This window comes from Betta splendens, chromosome 24 (assembly GCF_900634795.4).
Source record: "Betta splendens chromosome 24, fBetSpl5.4, whole genome shotgun sequence".
In the NCBI taxonomy this organism is placed as follows: Eukaryota; Metazoa; Chordata; class Actinopteri; order Anabantiformes; family Osphronemidae; genus Betta; species Betta splendens.
Genome location: NC_040901.2, coordinates 13,645,745 through 13,663,122, shown reverse-complemented (window position 1 = coordinate 13,663,122; position 17,378 = coordinate 13,645,745). Strand labels below are relative to the sequence as shown.

At 50.3% G+C, this 17,378-nt stretch overlaps 1 protein-coding gene across 10 annotated transcripts in view; it reads left to right on the top strand.

Moving 5' to 3' along the window:
- The first annotated feature begins 144 nt into the window (after window positions 1-144).
- The window catches only part of myt1la (myelin transcription factor 1-like, a), a 32,648-nt gene continuing 15,414 nt past the window's right edge, over window positions 145-17,378 (top strand). For 3 of the 10 annotated variants that reach the window (XM_029140376.3, XM_029140370.3, XM_029140373.3), the window contains exons 1-6: window positions 652-1,075; window positions 8,529-8,629; window positions 9,209-9,263; window positions 9,414-9,447; window positions 10,520-10,582; window positions 16,711-17,177. In XM_029140376.3, coding sequence (XP_028996209.1) covers window positions 9,209-9,263; window positions 9,414-9,447; window positions 10,520-10,582; window positions 16,711-17,177 — 619 coding nt within the window. In that variant the 5' untranslated portion in view covers window positions 652-1,075; window positions 8,529-8,629. Of the gene's footprint in view, window positions 390-648; window positions 1,076-8,511; window positions 8,630-9,208; window positions 9,264-9,413; window positions 9,448-10,519; window positions 10,583-16,710; window positions 17,178-17,378 lie in introns of those variants that run through there. The other 7 variants (XM_029140372.3, XM_029140369.3, XM_055506307.1 and 4 more) reach the window with 6 other exon arrangements.

The window sequence follows — 17,378 nt, the reverse complement described above, 5'->3', positions numbered from 1 at the left end:
TCAGAGCACAGACAAAAGGGACAGAACCAGGCAGAACCCAGACGAAAAGGGCCGAGTGGAGCGAGAGGAAGAGGAGGAGGAAGAGGAGGAACGCTTATGTTGGTGGCATTTCATAATAAAGGCAGAGGAAGTGATCACAAAATAAACCAAAACACACAAAACGGTGGGACTGAAGGTGTGTGCTGTCACAGACAGGACACCGGCCACAACCAGCTATGTGACGTGAAACAGCGCGAGCCCGCAGAGGCGCCACCGGGGGCGACAGGCGGCAGCCTCAGCCAATCAGGAGTCCGCTTCCTTCTCCACGTGAAGGAGCTGCTGCATCAAACTCCCTCAACTGTCTGGTGCCAGTTCCAGGTTCGAACCCAACTCTGATCCCAGACCAGCAGGTTCGTACATAGCGCAGGATCACACACAAATAAAAGTGCTCTGATAATACGGATGTATTCATTTCCTTTATTCATTATTTAGTGCTTGCGCGTGTTTGCGTGATTCAGTCTAGGAGGACACGCGCGCGCGCGCGCACGCGACAGAGACAGAGAGAGAGAGGGTTGAGAGGCAGAGTAGCGAATGTATTGTCATCCTTGAAACCCTGCATGTGCGCGCTCCCGCTGCCTCTTTGTCGAACCGGGCGCGTCGCCGCCATTTGCGTGCACGTCCTCGAGAAATAAAGTGAAAAGGAGGAAAAGGGGGATGAGGAAGAGGAAAAATACAGAGGAAGCGTGAACCCGCCGTCTTCTTCTTCTGCTGCAGTGTCTGCTGCTCCCTCCACCGCCTTCATCATCCTCAACATCATCATCCTCTCCTCCCTCCTGCTGTCTGTCTTGGCCCCCCTCCCCCTCCCCTCCTCCTCTTCACCCCTCCCCTCCTCCACCTCCTCCTCCTCCATCGCGCTCTCCGCCAGTGAAGGCATGGCCAGATTTCACAGCGACAAAAGAGAGAGAGAGGCTGGTAGAGAGACCTCGACGGAGACTGCGGGAGAGTGAGCGAAGGAGGCTGCAGACTTCTCGAGCAGAGAGGAAGAGGAGAGGAGGAAGAAGAGACAGATAGAGGAGTCTCCATCTTCGCCATTTCAGTATGTTTCCATTTCTTTCTTCTGTAACATTGTGTGGCGGCTTTGACGCACTTTATGCGCCTTTTACGCGCCTCTGCCGCTCCGTTTGCGCGCTGTGCGTCAGCCTCTGTTGTCTCGCGGCTCAGTTTTGGTGACAGTCTTTCATTATAATGCTGTAATGAGCCCCGAACGCTCTGACAGCGTCTCTGCGCGGCTCTCAATGCGCCTTTATTCCGGTAACGCGTCACTCACGCTCCCGTTGCTTTAAGGCTGAATCTCCTAATTAGCCTCATTGCATTTTTCTGTTTTATTATGTCATTACGCCGCGTCTCTGTGCCGCTGGAGTCACTGCCTCCCGGACCTTTGTTGTCTCAGGGCTTATGTGTAGTTTTGCATGAGATGCGGCTCCGGCGAGCGGCGGTGACCTTATGCCACCTTTTGATGCTGTTCATCCTCGTGCCATTATGACAGTCACATCATTATCATGACACCACTGATCGCTGCTGTGCTGTGGAGCCTGTATTGTTCCTTCCACTGCATGTATGGACGCTCTGCTACATCATAACTCCCGCTGCGCTGGATTTGATCTTTCTATAGGTGTCATGTGTTACTGAGCACAGCCAAGTGTGTCTGTGCTGCTAATTAGTGCATCTGCATCGACCTTAGGCACCTTTTCCATTAAACTGATCCCATCTGCATTCACCAGAGTATTTATTATACACAGCGTCTCTCAGGATGCGCATCATTATTGGTGGAACACTTCTCCTTTTCACATGTAACTGATTAAATGTCTGCTTTAAACAGATGTTGGTGAAGCAGCAGTGAACTATAAAGTAAGAGACAAATAGGAAAAGCTACTATTCAAATGAATGTTCGTTGACGATTCTCCATCTGCCTCATTTAAATGCTGCACTCATACTCTTACAAGTAACAGTAATGCATCAGTAAAGAAGGATTGGGTCTCATAATTACAGATGCATTTGTGGGTTTATCATTCAACCATCGTAGCTGCAGCTTTAGTCACTGTTTACTGCTGATTAGTTTGTGATTTCACTCCAGGGCTGAAACATTTTAATCTGTAAAGTTCCAGCGTAGTTCAGTATATTTGTGATAATAATGTGAATATTCATCCTAAATGAGACTGACCAGTAGGTTGCTGGTTTGACTCCGGTGGCCCCCTGCTGTGTGGCTGCCTGTGCTCATGGACATGAATAAAGTCATGGCATGATTCTAAAGGCTCTAATAGAAACGTTAGCTTTAGCTCGTCCGTCGTGTGGAATCCAGCAGCGTTGGTTTGGGCCTCACGCGTCAGCACCAGAACCTACGGTTCTGTTTACGTGGAGCGAAGCTTCAAGTGCTCTAAGAAATAAAGACATTGTGCTGTTGGTGGGGGGTCGTTGGACTCGACGCTGCCCCCGGTGGCAGAGACTATTCAGCAGCGACAGTCAGAGCGAGGCCGCGATGAAGAGGCAGCATTTTGATCTGACAGATAATATTTATGTCACGATTTAAGGAGAGAAAGAGGCTTTGGGAGTTTCTGAAGGTGCGGACGTGACCTGGACTTCAGCTCCTTCCTGTCACGGTCACTATCTGTTAAAACGGAGCTCAGTGCTGCACAAGTTCTGGAGCTCATCTTTGTGCCATCGGCCTCTTGGTTCTGTTGTCCCTGGTTCTGTTGGCTCTGGTTCTGTTGTTCCTGGTTCCCTTTTAGTTGGCCCTGGTCCGGTTGAGCCTTATTCTGTTGGCTCTGGTTCTGTTAGCTCTGGTTCTCTTGAGCCATGTTCTGTTGAGCCTGGTTCTGTCGGCCCTGGTTCTGGTTCTGTCGGCTCTAGTTCTGTCAGCTCTGGTTCTGTAAGACCTGGACCTGGTTCTGTCAGCTCTGGTTCTGTTAGACCTGGTTCTGTCAAGCCTGGTTCTGTCGGCCCTGGTTCTGTCAGCTCTGGTTCTGTTAGACCTGGTTCTGTCGGCCCCGGTTCTGTTACACCTGGTTCTGGTTCTGTCAGCTCTGTCAGTTCTGTTAGACCTGGTTCTGGTTCTGTCAGCTCTGGTTCTGTCAGCTCTGGTTCTGTTACACCTGGTTCTGTCGGCCCTGGTTCTGTTACACCTGGTTCTGGTTCTGTCAGCTCTGTCAGTTCTGTTAGACCTGGTTCTGGTTCTGTCAGCTCTGGTTCTGTCAGCTCTGGTTCTGTTACACCTGGACCTGGTTCTGTCAACTGTGGTTCTGTTAGACCTGGTTCTGTCAGCTCTGGTTCTGTTAGACTTGGTTCTGTCGGCCCCGGTTCTGTCGGTCCGATGGCTCTGCATGAGCCAGAGAGGAGCGTCTCCCAGATGTTTTTCTGTGTAAACACAGACATCAGGAGAGCTCAGCTGAGAAGTAATGAAAGCCAAACTCCTTTATTTCCTGTCCGCTCTCAGCGGAGACGGCGCCGAGTCCGCGGTCCTTCATAACTCCAGGACAAAATAAAGGCCCGCGGTCGGCGCAGCCCGGCACCACCTGTGTGTGACAGAGGATATTAAACACGGCTCAGCTTACAGTCGGCCGGTCATGCTGCTCGCAGATAAATCCTCCTGGTGCACCTGCAGGTTGGAGCCGCTCTGTGGGAACGGGTCCGGTTCTGCACGACAACTTCGTTAGTAGCTGAGCTGCTTTTCCTGTTTTCCTATGTACCCGGCTTCGTTTGGGTTTGAGAAAACGTGACAATGAATGCCTCATGATGGAGGGTCAGCTGATCGGACCCGTCGGCGCCGCCCGCCAGCGCGTTATTAAACCTGAGCGGCTGCCAAGACGCGGATCAATCTGAGAATCTATTTCTGATCGATGGAGGTGAACGAGTCGCACGCGGAGCGGAGCGTCGTGCAGAGCCTCTTCTGGAGCGTCAGTGAGTCAGTGGAGGAGGCGCGCTGTGATTCATCCGGGGAAGATCCTGTTGTGGACGCGGCGCCTGTGAGTAAAGTTACTGGTGTGAGTGGCAACGACAGCTGGTGTCTGTGGATCCAAAGCAGCCGCGCTTAATGAGAAGCAGTTTTAATTTGCTCCATCTGCTGTGACCTTTGACCTTCCAGCTCGTCTTCTGCTGCGTTGATATGACTGATGTTGACTGATGGTGGTGGTGTTTGTCTGTGGACGCACAATTAAAAGCAGACATGAATGAAAATGTGTTTCGCCATCGGTTTGCTGTGAAAACTGAAATTTATGAAGGCAGAAGTAAAGATGTGGATTTTTGGATCCCAAACGGCTTGAATCTCACACACACACACACACACACACACACACACACACACACACACACACACACACACACACACACACACACACACACACACACACACACACTAATTGAGGCAGGAATAACGATAGTGGACCCGTTGCTACTGACAACCTGCCTCGTGTGCTTGTTACAGACAATTTAAGCTTCGCACTCCGATCACATCGGCTCCAGCCTGTCAATCACGCAGCCCCGCCCCCTTGCTCTGCACTGACACAGGTGAATGATGGGAGATGGAGGGCCAGGAGCGACCGCGCCAGCATCTGCTGCGTGAAAAACCCAGTTCGGTTAAGAAGCGAATGATTAACGGAATTCACTGACATTTGTCTTGAAATGAAATTAATTTCATTTTTGGCATCAATGACATTTTACATCTAATTAAAGCTCTGACTGTAAACAGCAGAAAGATGAAGTCCGTATAAATATAAGGCAGCAAAAGCTCATTTGACACGTTTCATTTTAGGAGCAATTTCCCCCAAATCCGAATTTGAGGACCAAGAATTTCCAAACAGAAGTCAGATGCAGAACTGTTATTTAAGTCGGACCTGATGATGTGGCTTCAGCTTTTGGAAGCAAGTGATGAACACCCAGCCGGTAAAATAGCATGAAACAAAGGAGCCGCAGCTGATGTGTGATAGATTTATGCAGCAGCTGCTTGTGCCGTAATGAAGGAGACGCTGCCGTTAACCTCTAATCAGAACCGGGCTCGTCCTGAAACGGGAGCGTCTGGCTTTCGTCATCATTCAAAGTCAAGAGCTTAATGTGAGACTGAGTGAAGCACTCTGTTCTGCCACGAGGTGAAGCTCCTCTGAGGCCTGAAGAGGACCTTCTCTCCTCTGAAGTACTGACCCGACTCCACGGACGTCCTCGCTGAGCCGGGCCACGAGGCCGGCGCCGTTCGTGTCCGGTGGAAGTCCTCCCACGTGAACGGAGCAAAGCTGGACGTGGGGAAAGGCCCACGGAGAGCACGCGCTCACGCCTGCACTCCGCTGTTCTGGGATCAGAGCGGCCGAGACGAGGCGCCTGAACTCTGCTGTTCTGGGATCAGAGCGGCCGAGACGAGGCGCCTGAACTCTGCTGTTCTGGGATCAGAACGGCCGAGACGAGGCGCCTGAACTCCGCTGTTCTGGGATCAGCCTTGTCTCGGACGTTCTGATCCCAGAACAGCGGAGGCGCCTCGTCTCAACACGTGTATCTGCAGATCAGCTGCTCCGTCTGCAGCTCGCGCCGCGATTGGTCGGAGGTTAATTGATGCAGCTAATCACTGGATCAGGCCAGTCTCCATGGAAACCAGGACGGAGGCCGACGTACATGGAGGAGTTGGGGCCTTCGCGCTGAGAGCAGCTGCTGCCGCTTTGAATTTAATGTCTGCACCAGAAAGTTCACGAAGTACTGCAGCACTGAGCCGCAGCAAAGAGCCGGCGCCGCTCACCTTAAAGCAGCTGCATGTGGTCCGTTTGGACTCAGGAACAGCAGCAAAGAGCTGCCGGCGCCGCTCACCTTAAAGCAGCTGCACGCGGTCCGTTTGGACTCACAGACGTCGTTCTCCACTGGGTCTCATCTGCTTCACTGGTGACTCCACACCAGCGGCTGCAGCTCTGATAGATGCTAACACACACTCACCACTGATGCTGGTAACCTGCACCCACAGGCGCCATGAAGGAACCTCAGGGGAACCGGGTTCCTAATGGAGCGAGCAGTGAGTGCATCTCAGACCAGATCCTGTTGGTCCACGTGAGAGGTTGACGTCCAGAATATCAGACTGGGCCTTGATGCAATAGCAGCTCTGCAGCAGAGGCACTGCACCTCTCTCTGTCTGTCTGTCTACGTCTCTGTCTGTCTACGTCTCTGTCTCCCTGTCTGTCTGTCTACGTCTCTGTCTCCCTGTCTGTCTGTCTCGCTCTCTCTCGTGTGCTCTCTCTTTCTGTCTCTTATTCCATGTCTCTCTCTCTCTCTCCCTGTCTTATTCCATGTCTCTCTCTCTCTCTCTTATTCCATGTATCTCTCTCTCTCTTTCATTCCATCTCTCCCCCCTATTATTCCATGTTTCTCGCTCTCTTATTCTGTCTCTCTCTCTCTCTCTCTCATTCCATCTCTCTCTCTCTCTTATTCCATGTCTCTCTCTCTCTTTCTCGCACTCTCTCTCTCTCTCTGATTCCATCTCTCTCTCTCTCTCTCTCTTATTCCATCTCTCTCTCTTATTCCATGTTTCTCGCTCTCTTATTCTGTCTCTCTCTCTCTTATTCCATGTCTCTCTCTCTCTCTCTTTTTCTCTCTCTCTCTCTCTGTCTCGGTTCGGTTGTGTCGTGTTGTTTGGTTTGTGCGCTGCAGCATCACATCACACACCAGGTGTTTCTGTTTGTTGGGCTTGATAAAAGTTCTGAGCTGCTGTCTGGCTCTGCTGCAAACACACACCTCTCCGGCTGCTGTGCTGCTGTGCGTGTTGATCCGGGCTCACAAACATTTGCCTGCGACTGTTTGTGTTTGTGTGTGTGCAGCCGACTCTCCGGGCCTGAAACTGGAATATTTTTGGGAGCTGTGACACATGACCAAGAATAATTTTTGGGTTTTTTCGGGTCGTTGTTCTTGTTGAATTACGAGCTGTCAGTCAGCGAATCGACTTTGAACGTAATCTTTAACCACCTGGTTGTTATTCATTCATGAAAACCAGCTTAGCGAGCTGCTCCTACACTTAATAGAAAGCCAAATCCACAAACCTCTGCTCTGAAATAATTTTCTTTTTTAATTCATGGCCAAATCCCCCGTGTAAAACCACACGCTGCGGATGGTTGAACGTCACGTTTTGTGCTCCCATGTTTTTCCCAAAGCTTGTGTCATCTCCAATTTTACAGCAGCTCTTGTGACATCCACATTTAGAAAAGCTGCTTTCATTCTCCTCATCATCACCTGATACACAGCTGAAGAACGATGCGTTCCCCTCCGCGTCAGAACCGGACCGGGTCCGGGTCCGGTCTAGATGTCGGCGCTCCTCACCCTCAGCGCGTCTGCGAGGAAACAAGGCTGTATATTGATGTGTGTGTCCCAGCACAAGGGGAGCTCTGCATCATATGCTACCAGACAGGCAGCGCGTGGGCCTGAATACTAAACAACTGGAAGCTCCTCTTCTTGCGGCACAACTCCGGCACGCAGCAGCCACACGCCGCCGTCGGGCCGGACCGCTGCTGCTGCTGCGCGCGGTTCCGCTGTGGCCCTCGAGGTTGGACCTCGTCCGCGGCTCTGCCTAAACGTCCTCGCGGGGCTCCAATGGCGGCATCGCAGCCGCAGCCGCCGTGCATTCACGCAGGCAGCTGCCCACTCAGCCGCAGAGATCCGAGGGAGGTGGAGGCTGCTTTTAATGGGCCGAGGGAGGGAGGCTGCGTTTGATGCGCCCGCTGGAGTGGCGGCCTCAGATGCACCCGCCACCGCTTTGCTGTGGGAACATAATGGCTGCGAGTTCAGCCGAGGCTGTCCGCAATTTACATTTATATTAACGCCGCAAAGCTTCACCCCCGAGCTGCACTGCAGCTGAGGGGGACGCGTCTTCATCATTAAACTCTTGTTTCATTGTTGTCGTGTTCTCCTTTATGCTGCTGTTTACATTAATGTGCTCCTGTGATTACTTCTGCTTGAAGTTGGAGAAAATGCCCATCAGACACTAAAGCAGCAGCTGAACTCACCTAACGTGTGTGAAATTACTCCTTAAACTATTATAGCGCATTTAAATTAGTGTGGATTTTATTCTTTGTGTGGTGTCCTTGAACTTTTCTCAAAGCAAAGACTCTGTTTTCTTTATTTTTTCACTGCTAGTTTAGGCTCCGCCCACTGCGACTTACCTGCTTCAGGTGTTAAGATGGACCTGTTCTATTTTCAGTTCAAATCCTCTCACTTAAACTAGTTTGATATTATGGTACCACTAACCTGCAGTTTCTTCCTGTTCCTTTCAAAATAAAACCAAGCTCATATCTAGTGATTTCCTTGCTTTCACTGTCATTACATATCATTTGCAGGTTAAGTTGCAGGTTACTGAGGTGGTTTTATCCATGAGTCAATGAAATCTCACCTAATTGACTGAATGAGTCAAATGTCACATTCATAAATGTTTGTGGAATGTGACTGGAGTGCTGAAAATGTCAAATGGTTTATTTTAGAGATAATGTGTGATGCTTGTGTCATGGTTCCAACAGGACTCAGTGTTTTGTGCTCTGCAGATCATGACTCTGGAGGACGGCGTCTGAGCGCTTCGTCAGGTACCAAGACTCTTCAACGACGAGACCAGCAGCAGATCGAGGCAGAACCGAGCTCTGACCAGGTGGGACCCAGCACGCGTTCATTGGGCTTCACAATGACAGGACAAAACCAGGGTTAGAGATGCAAACGAGACGAAGCTACACATCAGTGTCAGCCCCCGCTTCGCTAATGGAAAAATGGCAGCTTTTACTTATGACAGACGTTATGTGGACACAAATGAAGTGAAGTAAGCGTCAGGTGGAACCTTACAGTAGGTTTTAAATCTGGTTTAAATCCTAATGAGTTTTAGGGCCAAGGCGTTGTTAAGTTGAGCTCAGTGGTTGCTAAGTGACTACTTGGTTGCTTAGTATCGGTTCAGAGGATGGATGAGAGCTGGATACTGGATCAAACCATCGTTCCCAGTCACTCCGATGACAGTTGCTTCGTTTTGAGAACACGGGTTTGAGCTGTTGTGTGTTCTGTGGGTTGGTTCCGACAGAGACGCCGTTGTAATAGTTAGTGTTTGTGTTACGGTTGAGAAGCAGCTGGTTTGTTTGGTGAGTCTCTTTATGGTTGATATCAGCTTCCAGTTGTAACACATTCGACTTCCATGTGTTTATACTTTACAGCTGTTACAGTTGTTATGTTTGTTTTTTTTCAGATGGAGGTGAATGCAGTTGAAAAACACCATCGAACACGATCCAAAGGAGTCCGAGGTTTGACCTTGTCTCTGTCTTTGTGTCTGGTTCCGCTGCTCTAAGATCGAAGCTAATGCTAAGGCTAATGCTAAGGCTAGCTCCTGTTTGAACTCGTAGTTCGGTTTCTAACCTTCGGTGACGCTAACGTGGTGTTGCTTCCGTCTGCAGCTGCCGTGGAGGCCGTGACGCAGGAGCTGTTCAGGTACGTCTCATCACCGAGCCTTCGTGTACTGCGTGAGTGGCGGAGTGCAGTGTTACACACTGGAGCGTGGTGTGATGTGACAAAGGCGCGTGCTCCTGTAAGTCGATGACGTCCTGGAGCCTGAGCGGCGGATGGAGGCGCGTTCAGCCGCGGCTCGGGCTGCGGCGCCTGCGGGAAGCGGCGCTGGCGGCTGCGCCTCACTGGATCTCATTTAGTAAAACTGACAAATATTGGTTTGTGCAGCACATTATGGCGGAACCCTTCCGTTCCGGGTCAGCGCGTCGCTGTAAATAACGGCTCCCGTTTCCGCTGTGGGCCAAAGCCGCTTCCGAAGGTGTGAGGAGTGGAACGCGGCTGCTCCGGGACTCGAGCCCCGCGGACGCGTCCGCCGTTTACCGGCGCCGCTTACGGTTGAGGCCGCTGCATTGAGGGGATTTCAGCGCGGCCAAAAAAGGTTCCGCGTCGTGTTGACTGCACAGGAACACGGAGCTGAGATCAATACGCAGCGCCGCGCGCGCTGACTAATGAGGCTCCTCACCTTAAGAAACACCTCCCTCCTCCTCGCTGCTCCGCTCCTCTTCGCTCCTCGTCACGTGTCTGATTCCGTTCTCCTCGTCTCGTTCTCCTCTCTTGCTCGTCTTTCTCCTTTTTGTGATATTCTCTGTCTCCTCCTCCTCCTCCCTGCGCTCGCGCTGCTCACCTCTGTCTCTGCTCGTGCTTCCGCTGCCTCGCTGATGCTGATGCTGATGCTGGGGGGGGGGGGGGCTCTCCAGTGCCGGGTTGGGGGTCGCGGTGGAGTTCGTGGAGCCAAGCGGCGTGCGTTGGCTGATGGTCTGCGTGTCTTCAGGGCAGAGCAGCCTGAAAGCTGCAGCAGTGACTCAGAGCTCTGGAGAGCTGTGCTGCCGCCTGCAGCCGCCACACAAAAAGCCAGACACAAACACTTCAACCTGCTGCTGAAGGTGAACGCAGCTGAATGGGAGCTGAATGTTAGGATTAATTGATGCTCTGGCTCCGTTCTCCCACCGCCTCCGGTTCCTCTCATGCAGGTTCTCACGCTGTGTTTCCTCCTCAGCTGTCCCACGCCGGGCTGCGACGGCAGCGGCCATGTTAGCGGGAAGTACGCGCGCCACCGCAGGTAGAGACACACACACGCACTGACGCTGCTCATTGTCATGATAATGTTCTGCAGAAGTTGTGTTTTTGTTCATTTTGACCAAACCAGTGTGAAACAGTCACAGCCCCAGAGGTCACGGCGGCTGCTGCTAATATGATCATAATTCATTATAGATGCTCACATAAAGAACGGAGACAGGTTCATGAGCTCAGGTTCTTCACAGGAACCTGAAGAACAGATGTATAGAACACGCGTTATAACACGTTTAAAGGCCGTGTTCTGGCTTCAGGCTGCAGCTTCAAGCGTCTCCGCGTGCAGATGAACCAGATCAACATGTCCGCCCGCTCCTCGCTCGGCGCCGCGGGTCCAGGGAACCCGGCGCTCATAGAGAAGCAGTCGGGTGTGTATGTGAGACAGGGATGAAATTGAAGTATTGTTCATTATTTAGGTAAAAAGCAGATTTAAACGTCCATTACTAAATCCAAGCGCTGGCTGGGATGTTTTGAGGTTATTTTGGAGCATCTCCACGGTATTGTTTTCAGTTTAGAGGTTGGTGCGTGTGTGTGGGAGGCTGGAATATAGAGGTTGCACGACTCAGGACAGCAGCGGCTTGACGCCTGAGGAAACAGAAGATAATGAGACGGGCAGGATGGCGAATTGCTGCCAGAGCAGACGGATGGTGCTGTGAAGGGCGCAGCAACGGGAGAAGGCAGTCAGAATTCAATCAGTCAGTGCCGGCGCCGAAGCCCACCACAAAATCACAGCTCCAGGAGAATATGCAGGAGGCGCGACGTCTGTGGGAGAACAAGGAGCAGAAAGCTCAGCGCGTTTCCACAGCGAGGCCGTGGACGGAGACCTGAACCATCAGCAGACGTCAGCAGACAATTTACTGCAGGGAGAAGTAGGTCGTCTGATGGTTCCTCAGTGGGGGGCAGACAGCGGAATTACCTAATCAGCTGCTCATCAGCTGATCACTGCACTGTACACAAGGCTCTGATTGTCTGCGTCTGTCTCTCCTTCTTCTTTTTCTTCTTCTTCTTCATTCTCAGACAAATGTCTGTCCGTCGTCTCCTTCTTCTTCTTTTTTTTCTTCTTCTTCTTCATTCTCAGACAAATGTCTGTCCGTTGTCTCCTTCTTCTTCTTCTTCTTCTTCTTTGTCTCTTTCTTCTTCTTCTTCTTTTTCTTCTTCTTCTTCTTCATTCTCAGAAAAATGTCTGTCCGTCGTCTCCTTCTTCTTCTTCTTCTTCTTTGTCTCTTTCTTCTTCTTCTTCTTTTTCTTCTTCTTCTTCTTCATTCTCAGAAAAATGTCTGTCCGTCGTCTCCTTCTTCTTCTTTGTCTCCTTCTTCTTCTTCTTCTTTTTCTTCATCTTCTTCTTCATTCTCAGACTAATGTCTGTCTGTCGTCTCCTTCTTTTTCTTCTTCTTCTTCCTCATTCTCAGACAAATGTCTGTCCGTTGTCTCCTTCTTCTTCTTCTTCATTCTCAGAAAAATGTCTGTCCGTCGTCTCCTTCTTCTTCTTCTTCTTTTTCTTCATCTTCTTCTTCATTCTCAGACTAATGTCTGTCCGTCGTCTCCTTCTTCTTCTTCTTTGTCTCCTTCTTCTTCTTCTTCTTTTTCTTCTTCTTCATTCTCAGACTAATGTCTGTCTGTCGTCTCTTTCTTCTTCGTCTTTTTCTTCTTCTCTTTCTTCTTCATTCTCAGACTAATGTCTGTCCGTCGTCTCCTTCTTCTTTGTCTCCTTCTTCTTCTTCTTTTCTTCTTCTTCTTCTTCATTCTCAGACTAATGTCTGTCCGTCGTCTCATCCTTCTTCTTCGTCTTCTTCTTCTCCTTCTTCTTCTTCATTCTCAGACTAATGTCTGTCCGTTGTCTCCTTCTTCTTCTTCTTCTTCTTTGTCTCTTTCTTCTTCTTCTTCTTTTTCTTCTTCTTCTTCTTCATTCTCAGAAAAATGTCTGTCCGTCGTCTCCTTCTTCTTCTTCTTCTTCTTTGTCTCCTTCTTCTTCTTCTTCTTCTTTGTCTCTTTCTTCTTCTTCTTCTTTTTCTTCTTCTTCTTCTTCATTCTCAGAAAAATGTCTGTCCGTTGTCTCCTTCTTCTTCTTCTTCTTCTTTGTCTCTTTCTTCTTCTTTTTCTTCTTCTTCTTCTTCATTCTCAGAAAAATGTCTGTCCGTCGTCTCCTTCTTCTTCTTTGTCTCCTTCTTCTTCTTCTTCTTCTTTTTCTTCATCTTCTTCTTCATTCTCAGACTAATGTCTGTCTGTCGTCTCCTTCTTTTTCTTCTTCTTCTTCCTCATTCTCAGACAAATGTCTGTCCGTTGTCTCCTTCTTCTTCTTCTTCATTCTCAGAAAAATGTCTGTCCGTCGTCTCCTTCTTCTTCTTCTTCTTTTTCTTCATCTTCTTCTTCATTCTCAGACTAATGTCTGTCCGTCGTCTCCTTCTTCTTCTTCTTTGTCTCCTTCTTCTTCTTCTTCTTTTTCTTCTTCTTCATTCTCAGACTAATGTCTGTCTGTCGTCTCTTTCTTCTTCGTCTTTTTCTTCTTCTCCTTCTTCTTCATTCTCAGACTAATGTCTGTCCGTCGTCTCCTTCTTCTTTGTCTCCTTCTTCTTCTTCTTTTTCTTCTTCTTCATTCTCAGACTAATGTCTGTCCGTCGTCTCATCCTTCTTCTTCGTCTTCTTCTTCTCCTTCTTCTTCTTCATTCTCAGACTAATGTCAGACCTTAGACAACGGGAGGTTTCCCACCGACGGCGGGTGTGAGTTGTGTTGTTGCTTCACAGGCTGGGTTTGGTCTGTAGCGTGAGGACTGGTGGTAGATAGCTGCAGCTCCTCCTCCTGTTTAAGCACCACCGCGCCACGCGCTTCGGGTTCAACGGAACCAGGCAGCAGCCGCTCACATTTACTGCGAAACCACGGCCGGGAGCAGGATTTCATCCTAGTGACAGTGACCTAAACGTGTAACGGAGGTAGCTGAACATGTCTGAAAGCCCCACGAGCAGCACACGTGTCGGCTTAGCAGCGCAGCAGACGAGCGGTGGGATGAGAGGATTCAGCTTAGGATTCAACACAGGAAGCAGAGAAGAGACTGGGAACACTGGAGTCGACAGAACCGGTCAGAGAGCAATGAACCAGCAGGACCGAGTCAGTGCTTCTGTCTTCCTCCAGTTGGAGTGTTGCTTCTGTGTGACACAAAACAGAGCAGACTAGAGCTTCAGGACGCTGATCCAGCGTGTCTGGGGTTATTATGGGATGTTGTTGACACTTATAAAATTCCAGCTTCATCTTTTGTTGTCTAGTCCTGACTGAAGCAGCGAAGCTTCTGCTTGAGGGACCAGTGTCACCCTGCAGGGATCTAGAACTTCTTGAAGCACAGTTGGTGCTGCCCATGGTAATGAATGAGTTGGAGGGGAGGGGGGAGGGGGTTCAAAGTCACTTTTTCCTCCCGTTCTCTGCCGTGTTGCTTTCTTCCTCCCCTACCTTTCTTTGTCTCGCTCTCTCTCTTTCACTTTACCTCTCCCTGCCTCTCTCTGGCTCACGCTCTCTGGAGGATGTCACCATGGCGACAGCACCGTGCGGTTGCTGCAGTACGAGGACCAGGAGGGATGCAGCCTGTCTCCCATGGCAACCACTAGTATAGGATGTGAACATTGCATCGCCCACACCGCCCCCCTCTCCGTTTTAATGCCAGCACCCGATCTCTTATATATACATATATTTATAAATATACACCTCCTGCACCCCCCCCCCACACACACACCCCGACACCACGGTGATGAGTGTCGGCATGTGGCGTTGCCAGGGGCAATGATCCCACCTAAGCACACATACCCACATGCAATTATCACTGTGCAGCTGATGTATTCCTGCTCTGTTCGCTGACAGAGTGTTACGTGTTATAGATGGGATATTAAAATATCAAACGCCTGTAAATCAAATATTTATTCACAGTAATTCAGCCAATCTCCAGTAATGAAGAAGTCGACAGTGATGTGGCTCTGCTAATTTAAAAGGATGTCTCGGAGCGCAGTGACGGAGGGCGTTGGCTTCAGGTGAAGCTCTGGCTTGAAAATGTCTTCAAAGTATGAGAAAGGGCAGGTAACCATGGCAACGAGACAGGTTGAGGCTCTGATTAGGTTAAGTGACTGGTGAAAGTGACCTGACGAGTTAAACCGCCTGCAGACGCTCGTTCTGTCTTTGTTGGAGCCAAACTGATCCACGCGTCCACAGCATTTAGTGCTTGGGCTCCGTGTCGACAGACGACAGCGTGATCGACGACGGACAGCGAAGATCCTTGTGAGACGGCAGTAAACGGGGGGTGCCCTTGCAAGACGATTGCTCCGCGTGGCCTCCAGTGGACTTCAGGTGTCCGTGAAGAGAGCGCGGCGGCCGGCGGTCACGCTCTGTAAACAGCTCTCCCAAAAAAAGAGTCAGAGTCTCCAAGAGAAGCGGCTCAGAAAATGGACCCAGCTGACGTTTAGTGCTAATTACTGGCAGCTTTACTGAGGATTTGCTTCACTGTGATTTTATGCTGCAAATATATGGAGAGATACTTTCAGCCGGCTGAGCTGGGCACCGTCATCTGATTCCAAACATGAACCGTCCAATTTAGGGTCCTCGTTAAACGACGAATCAGCTCCTCAAAAATAATCTCATCTCCGGCTTCCTCCACATTTTTGTCTGTGAATGTGATCGATTGAACACATGGTATCAGTCGTGATGCATCATATCACACTGCAGCAGATCAGTTTAGAAGAAAGGGAGATGTGATGTGTGAACCCCTCCTCCCTCTCTCCATTCACATAATTACCATGCATAGTCTCTCGCCCTTGTCTGCAGCGTTCCCTCGTTTCTGATGTGCTTTAATTACCACTGGAATTTTAATTGGTGGGAGAGGAGCAAGGTGGCCGAGGTCACACACACACACACACACACACACACACACACACACACACACACACACACACACACACACACACACACACACACACACACAGCCTAAAAGCCTACACGGTGGAGATGGAGATGATTTAGGGTGAAGCGTGTGTGTGTGTGTGTGTGTCAGCGTGTGACTGTGTGTGTGTGTTTGTGTGAGCGTGTGTGTGTGTGAGCGAGCGTGCGTGTGTGTGTGTGTCAGTGTGTGACTGTGTGTGTGTGTGTGTGTGCGTGAGCATGTGTGTGTGAGCATGTGTGTGTGAGCAAGCGTGCTAGTGTGTGTATGTGTGTGTGTGTGCGCGTGTGTGTATGTGCGTAAGACTATGTGTGTGCGAGTGTGTGTACGTGTGACTGTGTGTGTGTGTGCGTGCGTGTGTGTGTATGTGCGCGTGTGTGTGCATGTGTGTGCGCGTGTGTGTGTGTGTGTGTGTGCGCGTGTGTGTATGTGCGTAAGACTATGTGTGTGCGAGTGTGTGTACGTGTGACTGTGTGAGCGTGCGTGTGTGTGTTTGCTGCAGTGTTGGACACCGACTGATGGCTCAGTGCCTCGCAGGTCTAAGAGCCTGGTTTCTAACCTGGTGCTTTTATACTGAAAGGGCTTCTGTTGGCGACGTACAGCAGAATAACTGATTTTTGCAAACCTGCTACTGGTTCATTGTCAAAACAGGCGAATGGACGGATGCAGATAATCTTCATTATCCTGGCACTGGCTGATTCCTTCTGATCCATCATTTCCTGCTCTCCGTTGTTTCTGAGTGAAGCCGGTGGTCCTTGCTGTTTCCAGCTCCTTCTCCCAGCGTCAGACGGACGCGGCGGCGGCTCCTCCGACTCCTACAAACACAGAATACACTCTTTCATATGGAAATGGACTAATTGATTTCTTAAAATCCACATTAAAGCCGTGTATAATTGTGCTTGCTGTTGTGGAGCAATTAAAGCAGAATTTCCCCAACAGTTAATGACTATTATGGGATTTGCGTAATTGAGGCCCTGGTTGAATAAGCTTTGGTTTTTTTAGAGGCTGATTCTTCTCAGCGAGAGCTAATGAAAATCCTCCACTGCAGAGGGAGTCTCTGCTCTGCGACCTTTGACCTCTACAGTCCTGCTGGTTGCTCTAGTGCTGCTGATGTCCTGTCTTTCTACTGTCTTTCTTAACATCACACTGTTGTGCTGATACATTAGGCTCATGAACATGTCCACTGATGGTGTCTGTCTCGTCTTAGTGTCTACGGATGCCCGCTGGCCAAGAAGAGGAAGGCTCTGGAAAAACAGCCACTGGAGCCGGCTGCCAAGAGAAGAAGCTTCCTCGCGTCCTGCCCCAGCGAGGAGGAGGAGGACGCCCGTGTCTATGCCAGCTATGAGAACGAAGCCATGGAGGTGGGGGATGTGGAGAAGGAGCAGGGCGAGGTAGTGGAGGAGGACGAGGACGAGGAGCGCGAGGGCGACGAGGAGGACGGGGAGGTGGAGGACGAGTTCTCAGAGGACAATGAGGAGCAAGGGGATGATGAAGAGGACGATGAGGAGGAGGAAGAGGAGGTGGGGAGGGCAGATACGATGATGGTGGAAGAGCGGGTGGAGGAGGAGGAGGAGGAGGAGGGCATGGATGAGGAGGAGGAGGAAGAAGTGGATGATGGTGATGATGAGGAGGAAGAAGACGAGCAAGAGGAGGAGGAGCAGAATCATCAGCAAGGTGAGTTCCCTTCATCATCTGCATAATCACCTCGTGCTGAGTATCTAGAACCTGCCGCTCTGGGTTCTGCACACAGTTGGGCTTTGGGTTCGCTCGGTGCCAGACGCTGAAATCTCCCGGGAGCCGTGAAGTTTAATGTTTCCGAGGAGGCGGCTCCATAAACGCTGCGGCAGCGGCCGCTCGGAGCAGCCTCGACTTAGC